Source organism: Cervus elaphus, chromosome 14, assembly GCF_910594005.1.
Source record: "Cervus elaphus chromosome 14, mCerEla1.1, whole genome shotgun sequence".
In the NCBI taxonomy this organism is placed as follows: Eukaryota; Metazoa; Chordata; class Mammalia; order Artiodactyla; family Cervidae; genus Cervus; species Cervus elaphus.
In genome coordinates, this window is record NC_057828.1 from 51347678 (window position 1) to 51365954 (window position 18277).

General features: G+C 59.6%; 1 protein-coding gene across 1 annotated transcript in view; it reads right to left on the reverse strand.

The window, feature by feature from the left end:
- TP73 (tumor protein p73) overlaps positions 1 to 16494 on the reverse strand; it is a 56122-nt gene extending 39628 nt beyond the window's left edge. Inside the window, exons 1-4 of the mRNA XM_043923440.1 lie at positions 16432 to 16494; positions 15925 to 16122; positions 9289 to 9385; positions 8828 to 8945 (exon numbers count right to left, since the gene is read on the reverse strand). Of these exons, the coding sequence (XP_043779375.1) occupies positions 8828 to 8945; positions 9289 to 9356 (186 nt within the window). The 5' untranslated portion in view covers positions 9357 to 9385; positions 15925 to 16122; positions 16432 to 16494. The remainder of the gene's footprint in view (positions 1 to 8827; positions 8946 to 9288; positions 9386 to 15924; positions 16123 to 16431) is intronic.
- Between the last annotated feature and the right edge of the window lie 1783 nt (positions 16495 to 18277).

Consider the following 18277-nt stretch of genomic DNA (forward strand, 5'->3'; position numbering starts at 1 on the left):
GGTGCACTCAGGCTTGCCCCCAAGAGGAACGGGGGCTTGGCAGGTGGCTGGATGGAGGGACACAGAGACATGTAGCAGGGGAGGGGGCTGGAGTCGAGCCCCCACCCCTACAGGGCATTGTGAGACACTGGGAAAAATTTGATCAAAAGTGGTGCTCTCCAGGTGGGCCTGACCTAATTAGGGACTGGTTGTCCTGATGGCCTCAGGAGCCAAGGCTGAGGGGAGAGGGTTTGTGTCGGGGGAGAGGGGATGGCGGGCAGTCTCTGGGAGCTGAAAACAGCGGCCCTGGGTCAACAGCTGACAAGATCTTAAACCTGAATTCTGCCAACAACCAGAGCCTGGAGGAGGTCCCAGCTCCAGATGCAATGGTAGCCATGGCTGATGCTTGGAGTGCAGCTGGTGGGGCCCTGAGCAGGGGGCCCAGTGGGGGGACATGCAGGACTCCCAACCCACAGAACCTGTGGGACAATAGACATATGTCATTTTAAGCTCCTCTGTAGGTGGGGATTGGCTACACAGCACAGCTGACTAATACACCAGGGGAATGAGCAGGTGGCCAAAGACTCGGGGGGAGAGGAAGGCCAGGGCCCTGAAGAACCCTGGGCCACTAGGATGGCTGAAGGGCAGCCTCAGTCTCACTCAGGCCTTCAGGATACAAGGTGGGCCCTAGGAGGAGCTGGCCACCATGTGCCCTAGACCAGAGGCTGCCCAGAGCAAGGCACGGTCGGGTCTGAAGGTCTCCTCTCTTGAGCCCTGGTGGCAGCCCTGAAGGCAGAGGGCCACACCCTACCCACACTGCGGGGGCACCTGGGGCCTGAGAACCAGCACTGTCCCCGTGGCCTGATCCCGGGCAGGACTGGGAGTCTCAGGGTGAATGAGAGCATCTTCAGCTCTCAAAGTGCCGGGCTCCTCACCTGCCCCAAAGCATCACCCGCTTCCTGTGCGTGTATCCAAAGTCCTGGCCATCCGGGGACATGACCGAGGGGTGGGGCCTCTGCCCCCAGGGACTCCTTCTAGCTCTGTCCTCAGCTGCCAGCCCTGGCCTCCCAGGTCACCCCCAGGGCCCTCGGCACCTGCTCTTCTGAATTTAACTCATTGGGGGCTCCGCCCCACCAACCACTTCCTCACACTTACAGCAGCAGGATGAGGGGTATTTTCTTGCTTGGCGCACCTGTGCAGGAAGGGGTGAGTCACCAGAAGGGCACAGGCAATGTGCCTGCTCAGGGTCCCACTCCTCTCAGTCCCTCCAGACCACCCACAGGCAGGTGGATCTGTCCCCCACGCCCTCCCACCCCAGGAGGTAGTGACCTGGCAGCTGGCTGTGCGCTCAGAGGGTCGTCCTACCGAAGTCTAAGGAAGGGCTGGTGGGGGCTCCTTGCCCCCGAGCTCCTGGCCCTTCCTCGGGACATCAGGCCCTCCCTCCACCCACCCGTCCCTTTCTGGGGGCTGGCTAAGTTCCCGCTCCTGACAGTTCCCGCTCCAGGGACTGTACACACTGGGCTGTCCCCTCCTCATCCTGGGCCCCCTCCCCAGGCCAGGAAGGCCTGTCCCTGGTGAGTGCTGGGGTCTCAAGCCCTCAAGAGTGTGCAGGTTTTAACCCTGGCATCTGTCCCTTGCATAGCTTGCTGGGCACCTGAGGAGAAGCTCCGGGGTGGATCAGCCCCCAAATGTCACCCCCTCCACGGTCCACGACAGCTGTAACCAGTGAAAGGCACCAGGAGAGGGGGAAGGGATGCAGGTAGGGGGCAGGCATGGGCAGCTGGCCCAGGAGGTGCCCAGATTCTGGGAGGATGGGTGGGGGAGATGGGGGAGGGGTGGTCAGGGCCAGCTTCAGCATCAGCTGAGCTCCCCTTCCACGCATCTTCACAGCTGGTCAGAGCCCTGCCCCTGTTTTGTCCTGAGGGACACTGAGAATCAGAAGGCTAGGACCATCCAAAGCCCAGGCCCACACCTGGCCCAGGGTGCATACGGCTGCTGCCTGCTCTGGGCCCTACGAGCATGCAACATGGGGGGCTTCATCCTGTCCGTGCTCCTCGCAGACTGGGGGTGGGCCTCCAGGACCAGGGGAGGCCCTACAAGCTTCCCCTTGTCACAGCACCTGCCCAGGGCCCAGGGGTCATCTTGCTCCTCATGTCCTCTGTGCCACCCTCCTCTCAAGCCTACAGGAGGCCAGGTGCTCCCCTCTTTCCTCTTGCAGGAGGTGGGGCCCTATGTCATGGGTGAGTCGCCCAGGTTCTGCAAGGACTAGAACTGGAGAGGGCAAGAGCCCACCAAAGGGCCCCCAAGGTGGGCCTGGAGCACCAGTCCTTCCTGGGCACTGCTGACTCTGGGGCTGGGGGCAGCTGCTACCGGGCCCTCCCTGGCTCCACTGTTGCAGGTTCCAGATGGAATGACCTTGTCAAACTCGGGCTTCATCCCTGGTGTTGCCATCACATCTAACGTTTGTCACACCCTCTTACAGGCTGGGCACCAGCAGTCATCCTCAAAACCCTGATGGTTTAGATCCTCATTGACCCATTTTACAGACAAGTAAACTGAGACCCAAAGGGTCAAATAACTCCAAGCAAAGAAGATGTGGGGGTGGGATGTGACCTCTGAGACCCCACACCCTCTGCACATCTCGGCCCCATGGTGCTTGGACCCCTCCTGCACCAACCTCGGGGTCCCCACCAGGAATCCGTGCTCTGGGGCTCCTCCAAGGCTAGGGGCCCACTGCTCCCACCAGGGCACTTCCCCTTTAACTGCCTGACTCAGCTTCCTCAGCTGCCCAGCATGGCAGGAGGGTGGTCAGGGGCCCCACAGGGCTGGGGGAGCCTCTGCCGGGGCCCCAGGCAGCCTGTCACTCCAGCTCCACAAGTGAGGGCACCAAGGTTCAGGGACATGGGGGAGTCAATCCTGGGACAGACTGGCTCCTCAGGTGAGGCCCTGCCCACGCTGCCCGTCAACACCGGCCACTGACGCAGTGGGTGGGGCACCCGTGGGTCCCCGTGGTCCGTCTCCTGATGGAGCTGGGGTGCTGCTCAGGTACCTCTAGTCCTGCAGGAAGGAGTCAGCCTGTTCACCAGGGCAGCCAAGGGGGGTGGAGAGCCAGGGCCCCCGACCACAGTAGGTATGACCCCGGGGACCCAGGGCTGGGCCCCCAACGCCAGGAATGCCTAAGCCTCATCTTTTGATGGATGAGCCCCATGACCCGGCGAAGGGGGTGGCCCTGGAGCCTGGGGATGGGGTGCTGATGCCCACTGTCACAGAGGCCAGAGGCCAGAGGGAGCACGTGGGGGCCCGTGTGTGTGTATGTGTGTGTGTGTGCACGTGTGCATGTGCTCAAGTGCACAAGCCTTTACACGGAGCCTGAGTCACAACTGCAAGGTTGGCGGAGGTGAGAGCTTTCGACTGTGCATTCGCTGCTCTCTTGTGACCTGAGGCCTGGCCCGGGGAGCACCTGATCTGTCACCAACCTGGAGGTGGGGGCTAGCCTCACTGCCCCAGCCCCAGACTTTCCCTGATGAGGGTGTGGACCTGCTGGTGGGTGGGGATGGAGCCATGGGGGTGGGGGTGAGGCACTCAGGACACCGCCCACCCCAGCATCAGCAGGTCCCCACCCTCAGCAGCACTGTCCTGGGGGCTGTGTTCTGGCCAGAGAGATTGGTTTCCAGGTTGGGCTTTAAAATAACAGCGCCCAGTTCAGCTCTGCGGGGCTCCCTGCCAGCTCCCTGGGCTCCGTGGGCCCCACCAGGCCCCCAGAAAACTCGGGCATCGGCCCTTCCACAATGCAGCCTGGCAGTGGACTCTGCAGTCAGCTGTCCAGCTGCATCTCTGAGGCCCATCTTTGCCTCTGAGTGATGTCAGGCTGCATAAGGGTGAGGGTTGGGCTGCATGCTGGCCCCTAGACCAGTCTCTGCTCTCAGGATGGCTGGCGGGGGTCAGGATGAGGCACCCAGAGGGGGCCTGGCTTCCCTCACCCAGCCTTGCCGCCAGCCAGGGCCAGCATGGTTCCGGGTATCCCCAGATGCCCTCTGGGAACCCGCAGGATTTTTACTAAGAGGCCTGTTACTACCTGCCAGACTCAGTCCTCTTGCTGGCAGAGATGGGGGGGGTCCTATCCTCGTTACCCCATGGCTGTGAGGGAAGTCCTCCCCAGCCAGCCCAGACCTGCCAGCATCAGACATCCTCCCTGGAGAGAGGTGTCCCACCCCACAGGACCCTAGAACTGGCCTCTCCTGATGCTGGGTCATCAGGGTCTCCCAGGCCCGCTGACCCTCAAGGGCATGAGCTGGGCAGCTAGGAGGAGGGGTTCATGGAATTCTGGAGATAGACCCCTTAGGAGACCGTGTTCAGGGGCCCTCCCGCCCTGGAGCCTGGTGGCAGCTCCTGTTGCTCCACAAGTGTGTATAGGGCAGGTGTATGCTTTTTGATTGTGATGTAAGCCCTAACACGGCTTTGGGTGGCTGAGGCACCCACTTCAAAGACATGAATCTTCAACAAACACCTCGCCAGCTACACAACTGAGTCAAGAGCCCGGTTGCCCCACCCTTGATGGCCCCCTCTCAGAAAGCCCTGAGTGACCAGACAATGGACCTTGGAGTGACCCCACATCTCCCTGCCGCGCTTTAATTCCATTGTTGGGTTTTAAATTCACCAGTAAAGGGACTTCCCCGGTGGTCTAGTGGTTAAGAATCCGGCTTGCAATGCAGGGGACGTAGGTTCAATCCCTGGTCAAGGAACTAGAATTCCACATGCCATGGGGCAACCAAGCCCATGCATTGCATCTACAGAGCCCATGCACCACAGCTACTAAGCCGGTGCGCCACAGCTACTGAGCCTTCAGGCCACAACTACTGAGCCCACGGGCCACAAGTACTGAGTCCATGGGCCACAGCTACTGAGACCACACACCATAACTATTGAGCCCATGGGCCACAACTACTGAACCTGCACTCCACAACTACTGAGCCCATGGGCCACAGCTACTGAGACCACACACCATAACTACTGAGCCCACGGGCCACAACTACTGAGCCCTCAGGCCACAACTACTGAGCCCACAGGCCACAACTACTGAGCCCACGGGCCACAACTACTGAACCTGCATACCACAACTACTGAGTCCATGGGCCACAGCTACTGAGCCCTCGGGTCACAACTACTGAGACTATACACCACAACTACTGAGCCCACGGGCCACAACTAGTGAGACTGCACACCACAACTACTGAGCCCACAGGCCACAACTACTGAGCCCATGGGCCACAACTACTGAGACTATACACCACAACTACTGAGCCCACGGGCCACAACTACTGAGCCCTCGGGTCACAACTACTGAGCCTGCACACTACTACTACTGAGCCCACAGGCCACAACTACTGAGCCCATGGGCCACAACTACTGAGACTGTACACCACAACTACTGAGCCCATGGGCCACAACTACTGAGCCCATGGGCCACAACTACTGAGACTGTACACCACAACTACTGAGCCCATGGGCCACAACTACTGAGCCCATGGGCCACAACTACTGAGACTGTACACCACAACTACTGAGCTCACGGGCCACAACTACTGAGCCCATGGGCCACAACTACTGAGACTATACACCACAACTACTGAGCCCACGGGCCACAACTAGTGAGACTGCACACCACAACTACTGAGCCCATGGGTCACAACTACTGAGCCCACGGGCCACAACTACTGAGCCCTCAGGCCACAACTACTGAGCCCACAGGCCACAACTACTGAGCTCACGGGCCACAACTACTGAGCCCATGGGCCACAACTACTCAGCCCACGGGCCACAACTACTCAGCCCACAGGCCACAACTGCTGAGCCCTCGGGTCACAACTACTGAGCCCATGCGCCACAGCTACTGAACCCATGGGCCACAACTACTGAGTCCACGCACCACATCTAGGGAGTCCATACACCTTCACAAAGATCCTGTGTGCCACAAGTAAGACTTGATGCACCCAAATAAAATAAAAGATCATTACAATAAAATGATAATAAATTCACCAGTAAAGAGTGGAGGCCCAACCCCTAGGCACACCATCCTGGCCCCCAGTACAGGCAGAGCCTGTCTTTTCTTTTTCCACTTTCCCCCTATCCCCTGCAGGGCAGGTAGTAGGGTTCGGGTGAGCACCCCAGGCATTCTAACCCAGAGCATGACTACTGACAGGCTGAGACCCACCCATTTGTGGAGGATGCAAATGTCCAGGAGAGGGGGACCTGGAAGTGAGAGGTCAGGACCCTTGGCCCCTGGGGAGGTGTTGGCTGACTTGGAAGGGTCTGAACGGACAAGATGGCACTACCTGGCCCAGCAGAGGCCTACCCTTTCCCAGTATCTGCCTTGGTTTCCTCACCTGTAAAATGGGAATACAACAGCTGTGTCTGCCCCGACAGTCTCCTGGGTAGAGACAGTTTCCTCCAGTCTAGCCCAAGGGGCTCCTCAGAGGCAAGGATGTCACAGGGGTCTACCCTGTGACTACTCCCTGAACCCCCAACCTATCCCGGCTGCAGGTACCTTCCTCTGTCCCACTCGGGCCAGTGGGCCCTGGGCCAGACAACAACAAAGAACATAGAGACCTTTCCTCCTCCCCCTCCCTCTCACCCTGGCTCATTCCCATGACTGGAGCCCCCCCTACCCCCACTATTCTCAGAGGGGTGTGTGCTGGGATAAGAGCTCCAACTCCTGGAGGGGTCTGTCCAACTCCAGAGGGGCCCCCCCTGGAGGGGAGGGGGCAGGCTCTGAGCTCGTCTTGCCTCCAGAGTTCCTGGCTCCGCCTCCCTCATGCACCCTGGCCCTTGGCCTGCTGCCGGTGCCCCAGGGCCCTCATGCTGCTCTGTGTGAGGCCAGCGGCCATCCACGGAGCCCCCAGCGAGCAGAGCTGAGGACAGAGGCTGAGCAGCCGGGCTTCGTCCCCAGCGGACAGATAGCAGGAGAGAGCAGAGCTGAGCCCTGCCCAGGTAAGACACAGAAGACAACATAGTCCTCTTTCTCGAGGTCAAGGAGATATTCCCAACTACACACGCTCAGAAAGGCTCCCTGGAGATCACAAAGGGAAGGGTGTCACCCCACAGTGAGTGATGTCAACCCCCCCACAGGCCTCTCCGCTAGAATCCATCTTGGCCAAGAGATGTGCACACACAGGGGAGGAAGTGAAAGTGAAAGTCTCTCAGTCCCGTCCGCCTCTTTGCGACCCCATGGACTGTAACCCGCCAGGCTCCTCTGCCCGTGGGATTCTGCAGGCAAGAATACCGGAGTGGGTTGCCATTCCCTCCTCCAGGGGATCTCCCTGACCCAGGGATCAAACTTGGGTCTCCCACATTGCGGGCAGATTCCTGACCTTCTGAGCCCCCAGACATGTAGGGGACCCTGAGGTCAACCAACTTTGGACTCAGGACCAGGTAAAGCATGATGACTGGCCACAGGAAACCTGCAAGAAACACCCCATAAAAGTGGTTCAAACCCCCATGAGGGCGCAACACTCTCCCTTGGAGTCCACCCATGTGTCTATTCACATGTACCCTTTTCCTCCTGGTAAGCACTTTTCTGCTTTCACTACTTTCTGTCTTCGTGGGAATTCATTTCGACACAGCTGACGGGCCAGGGCCTTATCACTGGGCACTGGTCCCTGGTGGTTTAGTGGTTAGGATTCAGCACGCTCACTGCAGCAGCCCAACCTCAGTCTCTGGCCAGCAACTAAAACCCTGCTTCAATCCGCTGTAGTCCGAGGCCACCTGAGATCAGAGCCAGGTGCTTCCCTCATGCTCTTAGCAAAGGTCCTGAGACAGGTGCCCACCTGAGGGAACCCTGGGCAGGGAGCCCCCAGACAGAACTCAGCAGCCCCAGATCCAGCAGACATCATGCTGAGGAGGTGACTGTGGGGGGTTCTGGGGGCATTGCTGGGCTTCCCCAGGGCTGGGGGCCCTTACACACTCTTCTTGTGTCCTGCCCCCCACCTCCTGGCACCCCAATGCCTGGCAGGAGTATGGCCAGCTACCTCCTCCTGCCAAGAGGGCCACCCAGCGCGGCAGGGCCTGAAACGTAGCAAGACAGGCAGGTGTCGGGGCCTTGGATGCTCCTGCAACACCCCCTCCCGCCTGCCTCCTCTGGAAACAGCAGCTCCATCCCCTTCGGGGGCCTCTTCCCGTAAGTTAGTGCCTGTGGTGGGGGAGCCCAATACTCCACTCCATCCTGACCCTGCTTCAGGGTACCCAGGTCATCAATGACACAGGGACGGCTCAGGAATAGACAAATGACATATTTACACTTGATCTTAGCCAAAAGGCCGAGAAGCGATGACACATAACATATTTAGAGATGGGCGTGCTGGACTCTGGGCAAAGAGGGGTCCTTCCCCACGGCGGTGGAGGGGTGCTGCTCTTGGAGCCTCTACCACAAGAGGAGACGCTGCCTAAGAACAAATCCACCATGGGGGAGGCAGAGCAAGAGAATGAGAGGCAGCTGTCGGAGCACCTGGATCCAGCCATGCCTGAATTCATTTGTACATCTAGGCCCAGCCATGCCTGAAGGTCTCTCTACACCTGGATCCAGCCATGCCTGAATTCATTTGAACACCTAGATACAGCCATACCTGAAGGTCTCACTACATCTGGACCCAGCCAGTCCTGAAAACCTTCTTACCCCTGGACTGACAGTTACATGAGCTGATACAGTTTCTACTCTGTGATCTGAAACGTGCTAATAAGCATACAGAGGAGACCACATCTGCGAGCCTGCCTCCTGGTTCTGCAGGCTCCCGAGACAGGACAGTTCACATTCACCGCCTCCACCGAGTCCCCTGCAGAGGGAAGCCCCACTCACCATGACAGACGCGCTCATGCCCTGCAGGTGGAAGACATCCATGGCCTCCGCACCGCCCGCCACTTCCTCATTCCCCTGGCCTGACTGCGGAAGGTCGAAGTAGGTGCTGTCTGGCTCCCTAGACAGGGAGACAGAGCGGGCAGCAGAGCGGTAAGCCTAGACCACCCAGGCCCAGGGCGTGAGGCCAGCCCACATCTCCCCTTGTCCCTCTGCTCCTTCCCCCAATCTCAGCTCTCAGAAGCCCCAGCTTCCTTGTCCCACCAGCCTCTCCAGGGCTGGTGTGGGTGCCAGGGAGATGGCCACCCACAGGCTCTGTCCCCTGGACCTCTCCCTGCCCCGAGCCTACTGGAGGGCTTGTCAGAGGAAGAAGCCCAGACTGTGGAGCCTGTGACTCCAGGAGGAAACTCAGGACAGCAGCTCCCACCCAGCCCTCTGCCCACTGCCCAGAGCCCGACACTTACAGAGAACTCCATAGGTGCTGGAACGTGGCCCCCTCATCAGCGGCAGCGGGCTGGGTGGACTGGGACATCTTCCAGCACGGGCAGAGGGCAGCTCACTCTGCGAGAGGAGAGAACAAGAGGGTGGGTTGGGAGGCTGCCTCCAAGCTCTTTGGCCAGCGTCCTCAAGCACAAGTGGCAGGAGGAGCCAAGGATAACCACTCGGGGACACACTCGGGTCCTGGCTGGGCGCAGGCCCCCACCCAGCCCTCCTTTCATCCTGCCCTTTCTGGGGGTGGAAATCGAGACCCAGGGGTGGGGGCAGCCTGGCCTCAGACCTTCTCAGAGCCATCAACTGTGAAGTGGGGCTGACAACAGCACCCCCTCTTGGGGCTGCTGCAGGGCCCCTTAGGAGCACTAATTTCAACTCTCTGCTGGATGATCATACTAAGTGAAGTGAGTCAGAAAGAGAAAGACAAATATCAGAGGGTATCAGCTACATGTAAAGTTATAAACTTATCTACAAAACAGACTCATGGGGGACTTCCTTGGTGGTTAAGACTCTGAGCTCTCAGTGCAGGAGGCCGGGTTCTGTCCCTGGTCAGGGAACAAAAGTCCCACAGGCCACAACTAAGGCCACGCACTGCCACTACTTAGCCCGCACGCTGAAAAACTAGAGAAGCCCCCTGGCGCAACAAAGACCCAGCTCAGCCAAATAAAATACATTAATAAAGAATGAAAGAGGAGAAAAGAAACGGACTCACACACATAGAGAGCAGACATGTGACTACCAAGGTGGGGAGGGACAGGGAGCTTAAGGTTAGTAGATGTAAACCATTGTGTCTAGAATAGATGGACAACAAGGTCCTACTGTACGGCACAGGGAACTATACTAATATTCTGTGATAAACTGTAGCAGAAAAGAATGTGAAAAAGAATGTATATATGTGTATAACTGAGTCACTCTGCTGTAAGGCAGAAATTAACTCAATTTTGGAGATCAACTATGTGCCATGCGCTTAATCACTCAGTCGTGTCCAACTCTTTGCAACCCCATGCACTGCAGCCCACCAAGCTCCTCTGTCCATGGGGATTCTCCAGGTAAGAAAACCGGAGTGGGTTGCCATGCCCTCCTCAAGGGGATCTTCGCAACCCAGGGATTGAACCCAGGTCGCCAGCACTGCAGGTGGATTCTTTACCCTCTGAGCTAGCAGGAATATAGATCAACTATACTTCAATAAAAACTAAATTAAAAAATAAAAACAAAACAAGAAGATAAAAGTCTCCGCTGTGTCTGGGTCATAATTACACTGGAACACGAGTGGTCATTATTAGTATGGACTGTGTTTCTAGGTTTAGCCTGGGGGGGAGACTCAAGCCAGGTTTCAGGGCTCCTGATGCCCCAGCAGCCCAGTGACAGCTCAGATTCTGTGTCCCGCCCCACCCCAGGAAGGGCAGGTGCAGGGCCCAGCCAAGGCTGGAGCCGAGGCCCGGGTAGGAGCCTGGCTGTGCCCAACTGCTGCGGTGCTGGGCGGTCTTTCACCTCTGCGGTGGTTTCCTTGCTGGCAGCCTGTCATGCAACAGCAATGCCAACCTGGCAAGGCAGCCACCAAGGCCGAGGCAGAGAATCTGCTCTGTCACTGGAGGGGGGTCACGGCATGAATGGCCCCCCTTCACCGGAGATGCCAAGGGCTTAGGGCCCCGGCCCTGTGTCTGCTGGCCTTTGTCCCCACCACCACCCCTCCTGAGAGTTCCCATGCCCCAGTCACACCCAAAGCAGCCCCGACATCATGGCAGTGGCCACGCCAGGCACATCTGGAATCCCTGTCCTTCAGGGAGGGAGGGGTGGGCAGAGCCCACTCTGCCCACTGCCCCCACCCAAGCCCAGGCGATGTCTCCCCTGGGCTGGTCTCCAGGTCCTTGGCAAGGGGCCACAGGAGTCAGCTTGGCCATTGCCTGGCAGTGCCCGAGCGGGCAGGCCTGGACCTGCCTACAGCCGTCGGGGGAAGAAGGGTGCGGCCCCCAATCTGCTGCTTTGTCTGTCCCCAGGCAGTGGGGCCTGATTAAGACCTGTGGCGCGTTCCTGGGGCTGCCACGTGCCAGGCCACCGTCCCTGGGGCAGTGGCACGAGCTGGGAAGGGCTGGGCGGGGGAGGTTAAGGTGGGCCCAAGTGAAGGTGGCTGGGACAAGTGGCTTGGAAAGTGCCAGCCACAAATCAACTCCCCAGCAGGCTCGGAGACGGTTCTACCCCCTCTCAGGAGACGGGGCTCAGAGAGGTTATGTGAGCTGCCAAGGTCACACAGCACAACTGAAAGTGCGGGGATGACCAAGCGGTCTTCTCAGAGTTGGAAATTAACTTAGTCATGCCTCCTCCCCGCTCCACCTCAAACCTTTAGCACATGATCCGCAGAGTTTTCACCAGGGGCTGGCCAGCACTCACTGGCATGCTTCTTGTGCTGGGGAGGTCATGCCCATCCTGGGCTAAGCTGTCCAAAACCCAGTGGAGCTGAGTAAGGCCTGGAGCTGGCCATGAGGTAACGCAGAACTGGGTAGACTTGGTGGGAAGCAGAACGCGCTGGCTGGAGCAGGCGTGGAACAGGCCGCCAAGCTGAAACCGGGTGGAAACCCACCCTCACCCACTCACCATGGGTGGTCCTTTCTGGGTGAGCAGAGATCAGTCAGGGTGGCCTCTTGGTGTGGGCAGCCTGTGCCAACTCGAGACTCAACTGGCCCAGGACTTTGGTCCCACCCCCTCTATTTTGCCAATGGCCCATCTAAGCCCAGAGATGACAATGCCTAGACTAACGTCACACAGCAAGTGGACAGCAAGATCCTGTCTCTGGTCACAGCACCCATAACAGCAGAAATGTGGAAACAGCCCCCAGAAGCATCAGCAGATGAATGAATAAACAAATCCTGGTAGGTCCACTTGTGTGTGTGCTAAGTCGCTTCAGTTATGTCCAACTCTGCGTGACCCCACGGACCGTAGCCCGCCAGGCTCCTCTGTCCGTGGGATTCATCAGGCAAGAAAACTGGAGTGGGTTGCCATTTCCTTCTCCAGGGGTCTTCCTGACCCAGGGACTGAACCTGCATCTCTTACATCTCCTGCATTGGCAGGTGGGTTCTTTACCACTAGCATGACCTGGGAAGCCCCGGTAGGTTCACACGCTGCAGTATCACTCTATGAAAAGGGTGATCTCTCACACCAGCTACATCACTACGCACCTTAAAACCTCACAGTGAGTGAAAGAAGTCATGTGTCTTATGAAACATCCAGGAAGGTGAATCCCCAGAGGTGGAAGGCAGCTTGGTGGTTGCAGGGGCTGAGGGCGGGGTTGGAGTGGCATGGGGTGGGGGATGGGCTGACTGCTGGAAATAGACCGAGTGATGGCTGCTCAGCTCTGTGAATGAGCCAAACGCCACTGGGTGGCTCGCGGCAAAGCAGTTAGCTTCATATTATGTGAGTTTCACCTCAATAAAGAAACGGTGAACTTCAGAGAAGGAGCCTGGGGTAGTATGTTGGGGGGAAATCAGCACCACCAAGAACATCACTCGGCCAGTTACGTGGAAGTTAAGACAGTTTCTCTCCTGAAGCCTGGTCCCAGTTCTCAGCAACTCCTGCTGCCCAGCATCTGGGGCAGCGCATCAGCATTGGGAATCTCCCTGAGTCTCCCTCCGCTGCTTACACACCTCCCTCCTCCCAGGAACAGCCAGGAGCTGGGACAGAATGCATCAGCACTGGGAATCTCCCTGAGTCTCCCTCCGCTGCTTTCACACCTCCCTCCCCCCAGGAACAGCCAGGAGCTGGGACAGAGAGTCCCCACCCTGGGCGACACAACCAGCGTCTTCCCTAACCACACCCCCTGCTTCACCCCAAGCTGCTGGGGTCAGAGGCGCCTGCACCACCACGCAGGCCAGCCCTGGCTCAGGACAGGCCTGCAGGTGCCCAGCCCTCTGTGGAAGCAGGAGGCAGCAGGGGTCCCACCCCAGTGCCATCCCCCCACCCCCACCCCAGCCCTCATCACCAGGACTGCAGATGAGACAGCTCAGCCTTACTGAAGGAAGAGGAGGTTCAGGCTCATCGAACTCCACTGTCTTCAGCAGATCCTGCTGCATCTGCCCCCAGTACACCTTAAACCCAGGGCCCCATGTCCACTTTTAGCCAGCACCCCAGGACTCCCAGAGATTCTGGGATAGACCCCTCCACTGAAAGGGAAAGCATCACACAGGCCCACCTGGCCCACTGGGGGGACCCCTTTGGTTGTCAACCCGAGGATGGCACCAGTCTCCGACGGTGACGACCACGCCGATTCTCCATCCGCAAAATGGGTCCAGAAACCTGCCCTGCCCGACTCAGAGGATCCGGGGGGACTTGACCCAGGAAGTCACGCAGCACCCAGACCTCCAACATCCCTGGAAAACTCGGAAGAGCTGGCCAAACTGGGCTACGTGTGACGGAGTTGCCGACTTAGTGCCTATAGGTGCTGGGGACCACCTGTCACCCAGGCAGGAGCTGAGGCGTGAGGAAGAGGCAACACTGATGCCTGGCCTCAGGCCATCTGCCCACCCCACCAGAACCCCCTGGCTCAGTGGGCACAGCACCCTCTCCCCTGGGCAGGGATGATCACTTCCCTTTACCCACTAGCAGCATTTCGGCCAAGGTGGCCAAGGTTCGCAAGGGTGAGAGAAAGAAAGCAATTCTAAAACCACTTCCTGCAAATTAAATCCAATTTCCCCGACACACTCTGCAAATCTGGAAATGTGCTCACAATGGAAACTGCTTTTGCAAATGATGCAAATTATGTTAAAAATCGCCTGTAGCAGGGAGAGACCGACTTCCGATGACATCCCCCAGGTGGGTAGCAAAGATGCCACAGGGTGTAAACACATGGTGGACAGCTCTGCTTTGCCATCAAGATGAAGTTGCTCTGGAAAGGAAGGGCATTCTGTCACAACAGGAGGAGTCCAGTCCTGCTCAAGGCTGGAGACGTGGGCACGAGAGGGTGGGGAGCGGTGTGGGTGGGGGCTGGACTCGAGGAATCCCTGAGCACCCGGGGGGGGAAGCTGCAGTCACAGCAGCCTGAGAAGGGCAGCATGCGGCCCATTCTCACGGCAGCTGGCCTGACGCTCAGACACCCCCGACTGTGGGCTGTGGCCCCCAGAACCACTTCACCTCAAGGAATTTCCAGCGAATATTTGTGATTCTGAGAGGCGGGGACTGGTGGCCCAGAGACCTCAACCCAGGCTTGAGTGGAGACACAGCCCCACACCCTACAACTTCTCCGCTCGGGGACTCCCCGAGGTCTCTGAGAGCCACCTGGGGTAGGGGACGCGGTCCCACATCCTGCAGTGCCTCCCCCAGCAGAGAAGGTTCCAGCCCAGAGACCCGGTGCTACAGCGGAGAAGCTGGCCAGCTGCTGCCAGGGCCACCAGGCTCCCACACCACCCTGTCAGGCAATGACCACCACCCCTGGGCAGGTCTCAGAGACCCAAGAAACGTGCCCCAAGCTACCAAGGGTCCCGCTGCAGCCCAGGTGGGAAAGACCCAAAGAACCCCACCCTGTTCCCCACCCGAAAACAGCTGAGGGCTTTGTCCCAAGTACACAGCCCCTCTGCCCCAGGCTGGTGGGAGCTGGAGGCCCTGGGGGGCTGACTCTTCCTTCAGGAGCTCTGCTCAACCCTCTAACCTCATCCTCCAAGATCCCAGCGAGAGCCACAGCCTGCCCTGGGCTCCCAGCCCCGTTCCCATGTATCCCAGCCGGGGCTGCCTCCAAGTTCAGCCCTGGTCCACTGTCCACTCCCTACCCAACCCTGGCCCTGCCAGGCCAGGCCTTGACTCCTCCAGGAAGCCACTGACCTCCCTGACTCCGGATCAGAACACGCCTTATCCTGCCCCCATCACCTGGCCAGTGGCAGAGCACAGATAGCTCTGTGCGGCCCCGACAGCAGCCTTAAAAAGCAGGACTTCAAGGCCTCAGGCTTCTCCTCTCCTCTCCCTCCACCCGCCCCTGCCCAAAGCTCCAGAACCAAGGCCCATAAACTGGGGCCTCTGTTACCCTTTGGAAGGAACACCCCATCCGTAGCGGGGCCCCCACCTGCCTGTGGCGGGTGTGGACACTTGGCCTGGGCACAGGGAGGGACAGCTGGAGCACATGCCCACCCCCACAGTGTTCAGGGAAAAGGTGCGGCCCAGTCACTTTAGTGAGGAAAGACCCGAAGACCCCTACGCTGTCCCCTCCCCAAAACAATCCACCCCGGTTGTCCTGTCACACGCCGGTTATTCTTGTGGCTCCATCCCCGGTTATTTCCAAAAACGTAGACGGACTGAAATCTAAGGGACAGATAAACCTACACCATCACAGGAGGGACCCCAGGGCCCTTCCCCAGCCCCTTCCAATACCCTGTGGCTTGTCTTGAGGGGACTCCAGAACGTCCCAGTGCCCACAAGTCCCCCTACTTGGGCAGAGGGGTCAGGTGGCCATCACGCAGCAGGCCCTGCGGTGACATGGCGCTGTCCCTGGGCGGTGGCCCAGCAGAATTCCTGCAGTACACCCAGCGCCCAGGCTCCTGGGCGCTCGGAGCTGAGGGGCCCCTGTAGACCCAGCCACCCACCCCAGAACGGGCTGCTCTTGGCCAGTGGGGCCAGGACAGGGGTCCCACCTGGAATGGTGGCCGGGAGCGTGTCGCCCTCAGGGAGCATGAGCAGCGGCCATCTTCGCCTGCCCCTCCCGCCGCGCTGGGCCACGTGGCCACAGGAGGCTGGGCAGCCTCTGTCCCGGCTGGCCCGCAGGGGGTGGGGTGCAGTCAGGACAGGACAGGACCCTCAGCCGGGGCCAGCCAGGGTGGCACCTGGGCCTCCTGTGGAGAGAGACGGGGCCTGCAGGGCCAGGGAGGAGGGCATGGCTGCGGCTCCATCACCCTGGGGTGGCTCCCTGCTCCCCCTCGGCCCCGCTTGTGGGGGAGCCCAGCGCTGCTGATGAGACAAATTTAGCCTCCCCACCCTGGGGCAGGGTGCGCTTGTGAAATATGAAAACAGCTGGAGGTGCCTGATTAAGCCGCCCTCTCTCCCTCCTGGGCTGGGGCCCCGAGCAGGCGGGGGAGGCCGAGCCTGGGAGCGGCCCGGGGAATCCCCCAGCCCCAGCGCCTCTCATCCCGCGGGCCTCTTACTTTTGCTGCCAGCCTCCGTCCCTTGGCCGGGCCAGGGGCAGGATGGCCTCTCTCCGCACCTGGGCCAGCCTGGAGCACCCTGAGGTTGCCCGGCAGTTTCTGTTTGAATCTAACGGTTGGCTTAGTACCCACGTGAGGCCGGGAGCTGGGTGGCAGCCCTCTGACCACGTGAGCCTCACACACTTCTGGAAGGAAATGGCTGACCAGATCCTCCAGGGCTGCCCGACTCTGGGGTCACCCAGACCTCTGCTGGGAGAGGTGCTCGGCCAAGCTAAGTGTCAGGGACCCAGGGGCACCTGCCTCCTACCCCCACTCCACCGGAGAGGCTGCCATGACCAGCTTCCTGGTGGACAAACTCTTGCAGCCAAACAAACAAAGAAATGCCAGAGCATGGCTGAGCCCCACCATGTCCCAGCAGGCCCGTGCACTGACGTGGAAACGTGCACAGAGAGGTTAGGTCACTCACCCAAGGGCACACAGCTGGTCACAGCTCCAACCCAGCCAGCTGGCTCTTGACCTTGCCCTCAGCCTGGCCTTTCTAGGAGGGGAGCAAGGAGGCCCAACTCCTTCCCCAGCCTGAATTCCCACCCACACAGCCCCACCCACACGCTGCTGGGAAGTCCCTCGCCCACCACTCTTTCTTCACCCCCATGATGAGGCCCTACCCACATCCGGGCCTCCCCCCGCACCCCCTGATGACCTGCTCATGGTTTTCCTCCCATTCCAGCATGTGCAGGTCAGACCAGGCACATGGTCCCTGTCCCCTGGCTTTCTGCTCTGTAGCTCAACAGTGCCTACCACACTCCCGGCGCCCGGCCCCCTCTGTCCACTTAGCCCTGCTCCGCCGCTCTGCTCGGCAGCTGTGTGACCCCGGAGAGCTGTCTTGCCCATTCCGAGCCTGCTGCCTGTGCTGCATAGGAAGAGCCTGAGCACTCAGCAGGGCTCTGATACAGGCACGGACGAGGAGCTGGAGATCCCGGAGTGAGCTGCAATGGACCAGCAGGTCCTGAGGGTCAGGGTAGCAGCAGAGGGGGAGGAAAAAACCTGCCCTGGCTCCAGGCAGAGGCCAGGTCTGGCCACTGCCCTGTCCCTGGTTTGCTTGCAGGGCCCTCCCTTCTCTGGTCTATCTAAAAATAAGGCACTTGCAGAGCAATGGGTGGGCCGCAGCACCCCAGGGCAGCAGAAAGCTGATGTGCCATCCCAGGGTAACCGACAACCCATCCGCTAGAGGCAAGCAATGGGTTCCTTCTCGGGCTTCAAAGGCCAGACCCCAGGGGCAGAGGACCAAATGGGGATGTCTCTGTTCCTGTCCAGCCTGGAGAACGGAGGCAGGCAAGTTTGTAGGTGGGGGGTGGGGGTGTCAGAGGCACAGGCGCTGATAGGGAGAAGTTTTCTCTAAGAAGGCACAGTGCAGGGAGCAGAAGGAATGACATCACACTGGTGAGGGATCCTGTGTCTAAGAAGGGGCGGGTCAAGGGCGGCTGAAATGGTGCCCCAAGCCAAACCGCACCACTGTCAGGGGGGCTTCCATGGCAGCATCCAGCCACCTGTCGGGGGGCCTGGCAGGGAGAGTGGGAGCAGAAGTGAGGGTATTGGTGAGGAAGGTTCAGACAGCAGAGAGGGCAGGTAGGGGACCCAGGAGGCGGGGCAGCTGAAGGGCTGGGAGCCTCACGAGGCTGGAGAGGACAGATGAGATGCTTCAAGCAGGGCAGGTGTCTGAGCTCTCAATCGTGGCGTGGCCCACATGAGAGCCGAGGTGACTGGGAGTGGACAGCAGCTGGGCGCGTTCTGGGCCCTCCATCTCACTGCCCACCTCCAGCCATGCCTTCACATGGATCTGGAATCC